The sequence below is a fragment of the Monoraphidium neglectum genome, assembly GCF_000611645.1.
Source record: "Monoraphidium neglectum strain SAG 48.87 unplaced genomic scaffold scaffold00086, whole genome shotgun sequence".
NCBI classification, from domain to species: Eukaryota; Viridiplantae; Chlorophyta; class Chlorophyceae; order Sphaeropleales; family Selenastraceae; genus Monoraphidium; species Monoraphidium neglectum.
This window is the reverse complement of record NW_014013542.1, coordinates 1-14017: the sequence shown is the minus strand read 5'-3', so window position 1 is coordinate 14017 and position 14017 is coordinate 1. Positions and strand designations below refer to the sequence as shown.

General features: G+C 62.9%; 3 protein-coding genes across 3 annotated transcripts; 2 read left to right on the top strand and 1 right to left on the bottom strand.

The window, feature by feature from the left end:
- Positions 1–2997: 2997 nt before the first annotated feature.
- MNEG_0938 (hypothetical protein) lies at positions 2998–5035 on the bottom strand (the record flags this gene model as incomplete). Its single annotated transcript, XM_014050576.1, has 6 exons — positions 2998–3353; positions 3735–3855; positions 4057–4111; positions 4320–4393; positions 4556–4777; positions 5033–5035. The coding sequence occupies 6 exons, from the start codon at positions 5033–5035 to the stop codon at positions 2998–3000; spliced, it is 831 nt and encodes a 276-aa protein (XP_013906030.1).
- Positions 5036–7271: 2236 nt separating this feature from the next.
- On the top strand, positions 7272–11514 carry MNEG_0937 (hypothetical protein; the record flags this gene model as incomplete). Its single annotated transcript, XM_014050575.1, has 11 exons — positions 7272–7709; positions 8023–8073; positions 8288–8404; positions 8682–8769; positions 8912–9126; positions 9281–9328; positions 9506–9617; positions 9816–9991; positions 10177–10275; positions 10513–10548; positions 10747–11514. 11 exons carry the CDS (start codon positions 7272–7274, stop codon positions 11512–11514), a joined length of 2148 nt encoding a protein of 715 aa, XP_013906029.1.
- Positions 11515–12766: 1252 nt separating this feature from the next.
- On the top strand, positions 12767–13787 carry MNEG_0936 (hypothetical protein; the record flags this gene model as incomplete). The annotated part of the gene is made up of 3 exons (XM_014050574.1): positions 12767–13030; positions 13354–13460; positions 13763–13787. The coding sequence occupies 3 exons, from the start codon at positions 12767–12769 to the stop codon at positions 13785–13787; spliced, it is 396 nt and encodes a 131-aa protein (XP_013906028.1).
- Between the last annotated feature and the right edge of the window lie 230 nt (positions 13788–14017).

Genomic DNA, 14017 nt, shown 5'->3' with positions numbered 1-14017 from the left:
GCACAGCTGCGGATCAACATGTCTTGGATTTGATGATGTTTGCAACAATCGGTGATGTTGGACGGGAAACATGCTTTGGTGCTCGTGCCGCTGCCGGCAGGAAGGAGTGGCTGTTCTCAAACACCAGCATGCATGGATCGTACGGCGAGTCCAGAGTGTTTGTGGCTCCGCCCTGCAGCTCCTAGGCTGCAACTTTTGGTGTTTGACCCCCGCTTTGACCGCCATCATGGAGTCACCCATGATGGCAGCTATTCCTATCACTTTCTGTCTGCATCGTATCCCAAAACATTATGCTTGGAGGGCAGCGCCAGCGCTTGTACTCACTGCGCCATCATTGCCGTGCTGTGCACGCGCACGCCTCGAAACTGTCCTGCGCCCGTCTACCCAGGGCTGTTTTTGCGGCCCATGGTGTAGTTTGTGTTTTGACTGCAGTCCGACCAGCTGCTGCTGACGCCTTTGGCAGGAGCAAGAATTCTGCGCTCCAGTCCATAATCTGGAACCCCCATTGACGCCACGCGTCGCGTGCATGTGTGTGGTGGTGTGATCACGTGCGTTCGAGCGCGCCTGAAGACTGCTGGCGCTGCAATTATCAGGAGATTTGGCCAACGTGTTTTGGCCAGCGTGTTTGGGGGAAAGTTACGAATTCACCGACATTTGGTGTGGTGCTGTTATTCACGCCAATTGGCTGCACTTGGCTTTTGCTGCAAACAGCGGGTGCGACGTGGTAACGATCTTGTGGAGGATGAAGTCGCTGTTCCACAATCAATGCTGAGGAAAACGCAGTTTAAATCCATTGAGCGGTCAGGCCCTGGGCTTTCATGTTGAGTTTATGTCAATGAACAAGACACACCATTGTCAGCAACCACTGCTGTTGAGGGCTTGCACGGTCACAACGCCCAGCTTAAGTGCCTCAGCGCAGGCGGTCAAATACTATTGTCGTCATAAGTCAAAGCAATAGTCACGGTGAGTTCAGAATAGATGACAAAACATCGATGTCATCCTCATCATCAGGATCAAGTGCCGGTGACGCCCCTCTTGAGCTGCCGGAGCCATGGACCCTGCTGACAGGATGCCGACGCCACTCTGCATGCTCCCCCTGGCTCCCCCACCGCTGCTGCTGCTGCTGCCGCTGCTGCTGCCGCTGCTGCTGTTTGAGCAGCAGCTGCAGTTGTGCGTCTATGCTGTGTCCGGGCCCCAGCATCTGCCCATTGCTCCGAGCCGGTTGCTGTGACCCCAAATCTCGCGCCTGCTCCAGATCTTCCACTTCAAGCAGGAGATCCAACAACGACTCGTCGAACCGCTCAGACAGCTCATCATCAGTAGATATCCCTACGTTTGCTGCTAGTGGTGGTAATGCAGCTGCTGTCGCTGAAGCTGCGGGCCGGGGCACCAGCTGGCCTGGCCAAAGCTGCGGCTGCGCTGCCGGCCGGCGCTGCAGCGCAGGCTGCGCCAGAGGCCCAGCGGCAACGTGTGGCGTGTCCCAGGCCGGGCCGCCACCATTGGCCACCACGCCTGTGCCGACGCCTCCCCATCTGTTGGGCACGCCGGTCTCTACCGGCGGCACCTGTGGCCACGACGCATCGTGCATGCCAACATTGCCGCCTGTGATGGGGTCGAGCGATCTGTTGGCAACTGCATGATGACCGAGACCGCTGCTGCTGCCGGCAGCGCCTTGCCACGCGGGGAGCTGCTGGTGCGCCCAGAGCGGCCGACACTCCTGCTGCTGCTGCTGCTGCTGTTGCTGCTGTTGCTGCTGCTGCTGTTGCGGGAGCCCCCACCCAGCTGCAGCCGCCGCAGCGTCGCCCGGCGTCCCCACAGCTGGCGGCGCGCGCGCCGCGCTGCGGCGCAGCGGCTCTCTATGCACAATTACGTGCAGTTCTGAAGGGTCCACCCCCTCTGGCGCCACCTCGTGACCACTCCCCTCCACTGCCGTCAGTGCCCCCTCGCCGCCGCCGCCGCGTTCGTTGCTGCCGCCGCGCGGGGAGCCGCCGCCGCGGCTGCCGCAGCCAACGCCCGACTCGTGCGGCCAGCGAGCCCGCCAGTCGTCCGGCGGGTGTGCGAGCGACGCCAGTCTGTGTTGAGACGGGTTGCTGAAGTCCGCCCCTGCTGGCCGACCGCGTGTTGCCGTCGCAGGGCGTGCGAAGGCCAAAGCATCCAAAGAGCCGGCGAGGGAGAGGAGCTGCTGCCGGGTCGGGCTGCCTGCCGCAAGACTGTGCTCAAACGCATGCGGCGCTGCACCGCGCACGCGGGCCAGCGCGGGGTTGGCGCCTGTGTGGGGTGTGTTTTGGGGGAGGGAAAGGTTTGGTCAGCTGCACCATCGGCGCTGTGCCTCCAGCTCAAGCTTAGGGCTGCTGCGTCAATGCCATTGCCATCCCTCAATCTCAGCTGGATACCGAAGAGCTAGCCCAAAGCCAGGGCAAACAGCCAAGGATGATGTGAGGTGGTCGCAACACTCCACACTGAGCACGGTGCATTGTGGAACCCCGTCAACCCCCCCCCCCCCCTGTCTCCTGCCGACCTGTTGCTTGAGCCGCAACCGTCTCACGTGGTGCGCCGACCGAGGCACCCGCGGCACCGCCGCGCAGCTGCACTGACGCTCTGCCTGGCGCCAAGAGTCCTCCGTACCCCGCGTGCGCTGCAGTGCCGCCGCCGCCTCCGCTGCTGTCGTCCAACCATCCATAGCTGGCTGGCGCTGCCAGAAAGTCTGAGGCCTCCAAGCCAAACTCCCTGCCCCCCTCTGTGGCCGCAGCGAGGGGCCATGAATCGCCGCCTGCCGTGCCGGCAGCATCGGTGATGAAGAAGGCGCCATGGGCACCGATTGAAGGGTCAAACTGCAGCACCTTGCCGCCAGCAAAACCCTGGCAACATGGAGGTGATACGTAAGTTAAGGTTTGCTGTTGCGGACAACATCGCAGGGTCCATATATCTGGCTTTCGAATGTCAAGCATGGCAGGGGTTGGCAGGGGCCAGTGCACACGACGCACTCCTTGACCGAATTCACGAGCGCAGTCCGCCGCTCAAGCTCGGGGTGGGCCGTGCTGCGCGGCTCACCAGCTCCTCCGGCGGGGCGATGCCGCGCTGCACCTGCCAGCGCACCAGGCCCTCCACCAAGCCGCTGCCTTGGGCTCCCGCCTCCACCACCACCGGCAGCGCCTCCAGGTCGCCGCAGACGCCGCCGCCATCCATACCAGTGCTGCCGTTGGGTGCGCCAGAGATGGCGGTGAAATGTGGAGCCGGCCCTGCACCGGCGGCGGCGCTGCGTGCCAGGCTGGGTGGCCGCCGCGGCGGCGGCGCGGGCGACGCGGCCGCTGAGGGCGGTTGCGTCGCCGGCACCTCTGCTGCTGCGTCGGGCGCTGGGAGGAAAATGGACGGCGGAGTGGTGGCACTCGTTCCTGGTGATGCCCCTGCCGCTGCTCCTGCTGCTGCTGCTGCTGCTGCTGCTGCCGCTGCTGTTGCTGGCGTTTTGGCCAGTGCTGCAGGATCTGCCGCCGCAAGCAGTGCGGAGCTGCGTGGCTCAGCTGCGCCTTGTGCTGCCTGCGGTGCGCTTTCAGACTCAACCGCCGTCTGCCGCTCATGTTCACGCTGCTGCTGCTGCTGTTCCCGCTGCGCGTGCTGCTGCTGTTGCTGCTGTTGCTGCTGTTGCTGCTGTTGCTGCGGCTGCTGCTGCTGCGGAGCACCCGGTGGTTGCGGACCATTTTTATACGTAGCCGCCGCTTGCCCCTGTCCTGATGCACCGGCGTCCTCGGAGGGTGCTGCTTCACTGGGCGGCGCTGCCCTGCCCTCTAGCTGCTTGGCGCCCTCGCCTGGCTGCGCCTGGTGCGAAGCCGCCTTGACGGCCGCCTCGAGCACCTGCACCTGTGGGCGCACCCCATCGATCCCAGGGAAGGACGGATGCTACAGCATCAGCCAAAAAAGTCACATCTTGCACGGCCGCATGCGGCACCTGAATACGCCGCTCCGGGGCGGACGGCACCCCAGCTGCTGCTGTCAGATTCAGCCAGCATGCCGTGCGGCCCCCAAGCACAGTGCGCTCTTGCACGCGTGCGCCCGACCCACTTTATGGTGGTATGTGCGCAGCAGGTGCAGCAGCTGCCCCAGCTTGCTCTTCAGCCTGCGATCGCGGGGGCAGGCATCGGCTGAAGGCGGCAGTACGTCCGCAGCACCTGCACAAACGCCCGCGGCTGTTATAGTCTCTGCTTGACGCTGGTCAAACTGGGCTCGTAACCGCGAGTGACGCATTCGCGCTCCGCGCTGCTTTTTGGCAGAACGTGAGGGCTGCACAAGCCTGTACGGGGCAGCCCTGGGCACTGCAGACTCACGCGATGTTGTGCTCTATGACTTGACGGTTGGTCTCCTGCAGTTGCTGGTGCAGTCGGTCGTTCGGCGCGGGGGCCTGGCAGGATCACGGAGGCAGTCAGCACACATGCAAGCGCAGTCGGCTGCGTCGCTGACGCGACGTCAGTGCTTGCACGAGGAATAAGTCGCACCGCAACGTGGCATCCAGTGTCCCAAGTCATCGCAGCCCAGGTGAGGTGTGCCCGTCCCATGTCCTCACCTTGTCCTCCTGCCGTTGTTGCTGCTCCCGCTGCTGATCTTGCTGCTGCACGTCGCGCTGCACCTGCGGCTCGTGCCCCTTCAGCTGCCGCACCTCCTTGCCAAGCTCCACAACCTGCTTGATCAGCTTTGCCACCTTGGCCTTGTCGCCGGCGCACAGGTCCCTGAGGGTGCAGTCGCCCGTCGTGCTGCTGACCAATGTGCCGACGTCGGCGCCGCCGGCCTACTGGAGGAAGGCAGGGGCCCGTACAGTCAACGGCAGCGCCCACAGCGACCGTACGGTGCTTTTTGCAGCCTGAAAGTGACAGAAGTGGGGAAGGAACCACTCGCCTTTGGTGGTCTGCCAAAGCGCATTGCAGCACTTGCGCGAGGCTCCGCCGGATGTCCCGCAGCCAAAGCTGACGCCCCAACCTTGCTTCCTCAGGCCTGCGGCACTGTGTGCAAAATTCTGCTTGATGTATCAACTTCACCCTCCCACCATTTCAACGGATAGATCGTCAACGTTTGTTGTTGAAATATGACAAGGATCTGAAGCTTGGCGCGGTGCTCGCATAAATGCGTGGAATCGAAGATATCATGATAAATTCTTGACAGTTGTATGAGTGGCCGTGGAGCTTGAGAGGAGGCCCGGCGCAAGCACGCGCATTCCGTGGGTCGCTGCATCAGCGCTGCATCGGCAGGTCACAAGCACTATGGTAGGTGGCTGATGTGCAAGGGCCGCGAGCCCTATGCGCATAACAAGTCAATGCTTACTTTGAACGCAAGGGCTCAGTGCATGGGTACGGTGTTGCTGCTGCAGACCTGGAGGCCCCTTTCGGCAAGCACCGTGACCGCTAGCAAAGCGCGCACAGATTGCAAGGGGGGGGGGGACGCCCAGGAACCGTGCTGGTAGCTGCTTGTTATCAACCACATCTGGGATTTTGAGAAGGGCTTTGGCAAAATGCGCCCACTTATTGACAACTCATCTCATGTGCGAGCAACCTGATGATGGGGTGTGTGGTGTGCAAAGCGCGCACATTACCTGCGAGGAAAGCAAGGCGCGGCGTCACAGGGCAGTCAGATCTCTTTTTGTTCAATCGTCAAGCGGGCCTCATGAAACAGCAAGCTTCAGACCAGTAGAGCGCACGCAGCGGCGCGGCGTGCGAACGAGGCATGTCGGCGGTGCCGCCGCTGCCGCCCCGAGCTGGCGGCAAGGCGGTGGGCGAGCGCAACTCCACAGGCCCTGCATGGCAGGCCCCGAAAGGTCACCGCATTTGAGCGACCGTGATAATACACTCGCACGCGACTTCCACGGCATCGACCTGTAACTGTTGCCCGGGACGTAGTTTGCAGCCGCCAGGGTGTCCAGGGAGTGCACCATGCGCATCGGCCGTTGCTCTACTGCTTGTGTGATGTTCTACACACATCAACAACCAGTATGTGCACAGCACCCTGCGTGATCGAGCAGCCTTGAGGAGCTCAACATTGAAAATTGGGGCGACTTCCAGGCCAAGCCAGCAGGAGCGGCAGAGGCCTGCGACGCATGCTGCGCCTGTCCGCCACGCCCCACGGTGCTGCAGGACGTGCCTGCCTTCGCCAGGTTGGAGGCGTCTGGTCAATGCAGTTTGCAGAGCAACGGCTGGGGTGTATGCTGGGTGGGATCACCAGCACATATTGAGTGTGACACTGCACAGCTGACCGCAGGCCAACGGTCCGGCGGAGCAAAGCTGCGCGTGTCTTATCTGTGCGCTGCAATGACCTTCGCTCCAGGTGCCATGTGTCCGCTTGGTGCAGTACATGTGCCCACTGATACCAACTGTGTACATTCAGAGCTTGGCCAGGCCAGCCGTAAGTCGTTTCTTTTCAGTAGAATTTAAACGTGGTCCACTTGGCACCTCTTGAGGCAGCACAGCTCCAGCAGCCTAGGTTGCGTGGGGCTTGGACCCAGCTGGCCCGCGATAGGGCACAGAATGTCTCCGTGCCCGATCCGAATCCTTTTTTACACAGCACGCAGGCCGCAACAGGCGTGATTCTCTTGTAGTGATCAGCCTTTAGCGGCTTGAGCGGCGGATACGTTCTCAACCTCGACAGCCCACCCTTTGGCCACCTGCCATCACCTCGGTTGGCTGGGTGGCACACAAGTCACTGTGCAAAGCGGTGGCAGCGGCACCAGCTTACAAGACCATGGCCACAGCCTGAAGTTTTGCATAATCAGGTGCACCCAACTGGCTGTTTGTGTACGGTTGTAATCATCCGGTTGGTATGCACTTGCACCATCGCGGCAATGTATGCAGACGCGGCTGCAAGGTGTTTTGTGATGGGGACTCGACTGCTACTGTTGTGTGCTGCTGGTGTGCTGTGCTACCGAGTGCCGCAAAGCACGATCCGGGCCGGAGCGCGGCATGCTGCCACCGCCATGGTCTCAATATCATACTGTCACAACGTGCATCCTCATTGAAAATCCAAGATTAATAGTTTTGAGGAGTGATGTATCGGCGATCGACCGTCTGCGTCAGATTCAAACGCACTCTGACAGATCTTTCCACTCGACTCCGACCATGCTGGGATTGCCTTCTGCCGCAGCTGCAGCATTAATTGAGGCACGCACGCCAGCATCTGAGCCCCGTCAGCGGCAACATGCCCCATGGCAGCCCACAGGCGGGACCAACACTGGGGCCGATGCTCTCACTGCTGGAACGCCGCCAACCTGGCTGCGGCGGCAGGCGCGGCAGTTTGACATGAACCTCCAGCAACAGCACCAACAGCCTCACCCTTGGGGCTGGGACAGTGGCAGCCCTCTACGGCCACCACCACCGCCGCCGCTGCCGCAGCAGCAGCAGCAGCAGCAGCCTCGCTCGGCCCTCATTGACGCTCCAGTGCCCGGCGCCGCCACTAGCAGCCTCCACCCGGCCCGTGGCGGGTGCGCCGACGGTGCCTGCAGCGTTTGCGACGGGTACAACTGCACCTGCGCTGCGTACGAGGACCAAGACTACGACCAGCATGCCTCAGATCCAGAGCCCGGCGGTGACTCTGAATTGCTGCCCAGCCCCGAACTCTCGTGCCAGCCGCCCGGCATGAGCGGGTGCTCCAGGTACAACCACCTGCACCTGGTGCCGCCCTGCGCGTTCCCGCCACGCGGGGAACCACAGTACCAGCTGCTGCGCAAGCTCGGGCAGGTGGGGTGCTTGGGTGCGTGCATGGCGGGCGAGCGCACGGTTTCTTCGCTAATGTGCGGCACACATGCAACCGACCAGACACAACTAATGTGATGGGGGACATAGCTGCCGGATCATGTGGCTGCATGGGCTCCAACATGATGCATGCATGCCAGAAGGGCAAGCACCAAGGACCCAAGTGCCCCATGCAATGGATGCGTGGTTCAAGTGGTGCCGACCATGCGCGTTTTTCATGGCTCACAGGGTCGGCCAACCTTTTGAGTGACTCTACAGCAACGTGTGCCGTCGCTCATTGCAAACTGCATCCCCGCAGGGCGCCTATGCCAGCGTGTTTGAAGCGCGTGACCTCACATCCAACCGCATCGTGAGTACTTGCTTGACCCGCCGCCGCTTCCTCAGCCGTTGGCCACAGAGTACAGCTGGCGCACAGCAGCCGCGCCCCCTCAGTCCGCCTCATGCCAAACAATGCGCACTCCTGCCTGAAGGGTGGCTGCTGGTGGCGCCGCCCGTTGCCCTGCGCCTACTCAATCCTCAATCTTGACAAGACCACGTTTTTCCTGCCACCGTCGCCCACGCAGGTGGCTGTCAAGCTGTCTGTGGATTGGTGGACCGCGCGCACCTTTGAGTCTTGCTCAGAGGAGAATGCGTACCGCCTTACAAGGGGAATCAAGAGCAGATGCGAGGAGGAGTTCCGGGTGCGGGAGCCTGTAACTGCTCTTTGGGCGGTGCTGGGTGGGGTCAAAGCAGGGGCTTTGAGGGGCGAAGTCATGGAGGGCTGCTCGGCTGCCTTGTGTTGACGGTTGAAGGGCGCAGACTGGGCCAAATTTGTGAGGGGCATGCCCTGTTTGCCCTGCGAGGGCATGCACGCAGCAATCGAAGCCTCCAATTATTGCCGACTGCCGACAAGCGCCCCAAAAGTCATGACCAACTTTCGCACTATTGTCAACGCACTGCCGATTTTCCCGAAGTCAGGTGTACCAGGCGCTCGAGGCGGTGGAATGGTGGCCCCTGCAGGCACAGGCGGCGCGTGATCACGGCATACCAACAGCCTATGCATCAGGTGGGCTGACGCCTGCTGGGTAGCTGCCAGGCAGCTGCCAGGCAGCTGCCAGGCCAAAACTAGCTACTTCAGCCGCACGCCTTTTTGGCAGGTAATGAGCTGAATTAACATCCCCATTGTCTCCCTACAAACCCGGGCGCAGGTGCGTTTGTCGTCCCTGCTCAGGGTGCTGCAGGCACCAACTTTGTCAGCTGGATCGCCATGCAGCTGCTGGGCGGCAGCCTGGATGCGAGAGGCGGCGGCAACGCCCAGCGTGCCGCGCCCGCGCAGTGCGACGAGGGCGCCGGGGGAGCGGGAGACCGGAGCAAGGAGCTGAGTGCGAGAGAGCTGGTGCAGATGGCCAAGCGTGCGATCAAGGTGAGCTGCGAATCCCTCCACCTTGTACTGCTTTGAGTATGATATGCCTTCCTGCGGGCTGCCGCCTCAATACCCCACACGGCTGCCTGCTGGTTGTGCCAGCACACAGCCGCGCACTCACGTCTAGTGGCCGCTTTGTTTGCGCGTTCTGCAGGCCCTCAGCTGGGTGCACTCGCATGGGCTGGTCCACCGGGATGTCAAGGTGGGGTGGGGGCAAGAGGGTGGGTGAAACACGGGTTGTGGCAGGCGCCACGTGAAGGATCATGGGGTTTGAGGCACACCCAAAAAGGAGGCCAGGGATTCAGCGGACGGCAGAGGACGCTCATAAGCGTGGGCAGGCCGAAGTAGCTGTCGCCGCCCCTGCCATACCGTACCGCAGCCCGCCAACATGTGCGGGCTCTATGGCTGCCGGCCCCTGTCTGGCTGCCGGCCATTGGACGCCTGCCGCCTGTACCTGGTTGATTACAACCTGGCGCACCCCTGGGACCCAGGTGGGTCAGCTGAGAGTCGCGGGATTCTCGTGGTGCACTCGCCTGAGGGCCGGCCAGTTGATTGCAGCTGTATCAAAGGGAGGTCAGATGTTGTGGGACGAGGTCGCTCGTTCGCGCATGCTGACCTGACAGGCATGCGCTCACTATCCTAAATCCACCCTCCACCCTCCACCGCCCCCAACCAAAAAAATCCCGCAGAGAGCGAGGAGCCGCCTGTCCTGTACGGAACCCCCCAATACGCATCGCGTGCCGCACTGCGCGGGTGGCCCCCCACCCCCAGCGACGACGTGGAGGGCCTCCTGTACTCACTGCTCTCCATCTCGGCGCCCCTCGGGCCGGACGGCAGGCCGCCCCTGAACTGGCTGCCTTTCGTGGTGGGGACGCGGGCCGCGGCAGCGGCGCGTGGTGGCTGGGGTTGTGATTATGGCGCAGCAAGCAGGTTTGCGATGCGTGCAATGCACGACTGGGGATGCGTACCGTTGTGTGGATTTTGCCTAGGCATTTGTGCTGTGTGCAATTTCCCCTGTCCGTTCCCAATCCCACTTTGCAAAACCTCTAGGTGGTGCAGGGGAATGAGGCGAATGGGTATTGGTCTGAGAAACTCATGGCGCGATGGGCCAAGAGCAAGGAGAGGGGCTGGAAGCGGGCTGTGGACCAGGTATTGGGTGAATGGGCATGTGCGGTGATGCGGTCAAAATTGTGGTCAGCGCTTTTGAAAGAGCCCATCGTCTTTGCCTGAGAGAGGCCTCATCAAAGTGGCGGTAAAACACCGGCAAATCACAGCCGATCCTTGGCTGATGGTCAGCTACGCTGATAAACTGATTTTCACTGTTACCAACACCTCACCCTGCCTCACCACACCGACGCACACACATCCTGGGCCTGATCCCTCCAGGGCCTGATCCCTCCAGCTTTTGACCGATGCTACAAGGTGTGCCCATGTCGCTGCCACAGTCACTCACTTACTTTATCACAGTGTACACTTAACAAGGGCACTGGTCATGTCAACCGCTCTACGGGCACGCACTCTGCTCACCCACCGTCTGGTATCTCTCGCGTCTGCAGCTCACCCGAGCCCCCTCCCCCCCTCCCACCACCCCTGCATCCCTGCGCTGTGCAATCCCCCCAGTACCTGTCGTCCCTGGACGACCCTGGCGCCGTTGACTATGGGCTGATCACGTCTCTCCTCGAGCAGATCGCAGCGCCACCGCTCACTGGCGGCCGCGGCGGCTCCCCTGCCGTGCCGGAGCAGTGGGCTGTGTGGCGGCACAACCTAGGGTGCAGGCCGGCGCCGCGGCAGCTGGAGGAGCGGAACCAGCGGGATGATGCCAGCGGGGAGGAGGAGGAGGAGGAGGAGGAGGGCGGGGAGGACGAGGAGGGCCAGCAGTCAGAAGCAGAGGACTATGGTGATGACGAGGAGGAAGAGGGGGAGGAGGAGGAGGAAGAAGAGCAGGAGTGGGAGTATCCGTGGGAGCGCGACGAGGAGGAGGATGAGGCGGATGCGTGGCAGAGGGCAGAGCCGTCATCGCCGCCGCTGCTCCAGCAGCTGCAGCGGGTGCAGCAGCCGCAGGAGTGGGAGCGGCAGCGGGAGCAGCAAGGGCAAGAACGAGACGCGTATGACGCTTGGGTGGAAGAATGGGGGCGGCGCTACGGTGACAGCACGGCAGAGGAGGACATGCCGCCGCGGTTTGCAGACAGCCCGGCGTCTGCAGCGGCGATGGCGCGGTGGGCGGCGGCAGGTGCCAAGAGGGCGAGGAGCGGTTGGGTGGAAACACCAGGCGGCGCACAGGTGGCCTCACGGACCGCACCAGGGCTGGCCCCTGGCCAGACGGCAGTGGCTGGCTATCCGCAAGTGGCGAAGAGGGTGAGGGTTGGCATCTCAATGGCCGAGGAGTGACGGTATTCATCATCACTCGGGTGGAACAGGGGGCATTTATCACCACTTGGGTTATCCAGGCAAAAGCGCCCCAACCTTGAGGTTCCTGCGTGACTTGAAGCCACCAGCTTTGTAAAGCCGGTTGGTGTATGTCGGGCAGCAACATCCTGCACCACTTTGCACTCTCAACTGATCGCGCTCTGAGGCCTGTCCACCCCTTGCATCGCGAATTTGTGCTCGAAATCATGTGAAATGTGATGCAACACATGCATTCTGACTGTTGTATGGGGTGGACGGCCTCCGACTACTTCGTGCAAAACAGCTGCAAATCTGGGGGGCTCAGCTGGTCACTGATCTTCAGGGATCTACCCAGGGATAAGTTATTGCATGCATCCTTGCCAGCCGTTCTGGAAAGCGAGGACACGCAGGACCTATCCTCGGAAGCCGTCCTTGTGTGTGCACAGTCGGGCTGCCGGGTTCAATTCGTGCGCGAGTGCCCTCAAAGGCGCGTGGCCATCACCACGCGGCTGCAGGCTCAAGAGCAGCGGCAGCATCAGGCAGTGCAGGCAACATCAGTCGGTGTAGCGACGCAGCTGTTTGGGCGCGCCAGAGCCAGTTACTGGCAGCTAGGCTGTGGCGTTGCTGTTGGCTGCATCGGCTCCAGTGTCGTGTGCGGTTGAATCACTCTGGTGCGGTCCCTGAGCAGCACTGACATGGGGTCCGTGGATTACGCCCTCTTCAGTCCGGGCTTCCCACAGTCCAGCCCCACCCCAGCCTTGTGCTCGTGGGCAGCGTGCTGCCGATGGGTGTTACCGTGATCTGCATGCTTGTGGCTACCAGATTCAACCATCCACCGCAGTGTCGTCCATGCTCACCGGCGTTTACGGCGTGGGCATGCACCATCACAGCCCGTGGGCCCACTTTCTCCATGTCAGTCGGTCTGGTGGGTCGTCGGATCGGATCGTCGATACAATGACACAATGACAATTGAGACGCGACGAACTGCAAGGAACAGCCTGCAGGACTAAGCAATTTGTGTCCTGCCCGGTCACTTGCACACCCGGATCCACCACTTTCGCCGGAACGAGGTGCGCAAATAGAAGCATTAGTGCACAGGTTCCAGTCCTTTCTGCAGCACCCACTACCTGCCTCACGCTCCCCTGCTTTGCTGTGCCTCAGCCACAAACTCGCTTTCCTCGAGACCAGGGCTAGGCCTCGAAACGGAGTGCATAGGGCTCAATTTTACCATCTTTATCTCTCAAGCTCGGGCTCGATGCACGGCATGCTGCGGTGCGGCGGCGCGCTGCGCAGCACAGCTAGTGCGGCGCTGCGCGACGCGGCGCCGCGCCCGCTGCCCGGCCTGCAGCACTCGCTGTGGACCCAGCGGCGGCGGCCTGAGGTGTCCGCTGCGGCGGGCGGGCGCGGCGGCGCGCGGACGCCTGTTGCGAGCGCGGCGATGGTGTCTCTGGAGGAGATCGATCGCGCACGCGTAGCCGAGGGCGGCTGGTTCGTGACCGAGGGCGGCCAGCGGCAGTGGGTGCGTGCGCAAAGCACAGCTGATCGCGCGTCCGCCCGCCGCGCATTCCCTGCGCCGCTGCTAAGCTTTTGGACTGTTCCGGCAGAGGTTTGCATCGCCGGCGGCGCTCGTGGAGGCCGGCGCGGCCTGGCGTGCTGCCCCGTGGCGTGCAGGCCGCGCCCCGCCGCGCTCCCTGCTACACCCCTCTGTGCCCCCAGCCTTTGCGGCGCCACCGCCAAAGACTCTTTGGCACTCTGTTCCGCCCGCCCTCAGCGCCTGCGCTCACCCTGCCGCGGCGTTTTTTGACCCGCCGGACCCGACAACTGTCTTATCCGACCTCTCAGGTTGATGCTATGCAGCTGGACCGCCTCAGCCCTGAACTGCCGCAGCTGCTGGTTGAGCTGGGGATCAGATACGACCCCGACAAGCTGGCGGCGGTGCTGGACAGCAGGTGGCCACAGGTGCGCGGCCGAGCGGACGGGCAGCTTCTGTGCAGCTGCCCGCGGCTGCTAGACGGAAGCTTGCGAGAGGCTGCCGCGGCGGCTGCGCCGTCGGCGGCCGCCCGCGGCGGCCTGGCGCGAATTTGAGCGGCCGCAGGCACTGCGCACCGGCCGGCGGCTGCCGCACGGCATGCTTGTGTGCAAGCCTAGGTGGGCCGAACGGGCCTGTGGCGGCCCTGCGGCTAGGCCGCGGCGCAGGCGCAGCGCGGGCCCGCCCCTCGACGCCCGTGCGCCGCCCGAACCCGCTCCGCAGGTGTACGGCCGCGCAGTCCGCATAGCGGCATCCCTCGGCGGCTTCATAGCCAAGGTCGGCAAGGACTACGCCCTCGGGTCTTTTGACAAGAACGCGCCCCGGCGCGCGGCGGAGCTGCGGTCGCTGCTGTCCGGCCTGGGGCCGAGCTTTGTGAAGATCGGGCAGGCGCTGTCGGCGCGGCCAGACCTGCTGCCGCAGGTGTATCTCGAGGCGCTTTCGGATCTGCAGGTGGGGGCTGCGCCCCGCATGCGTGTC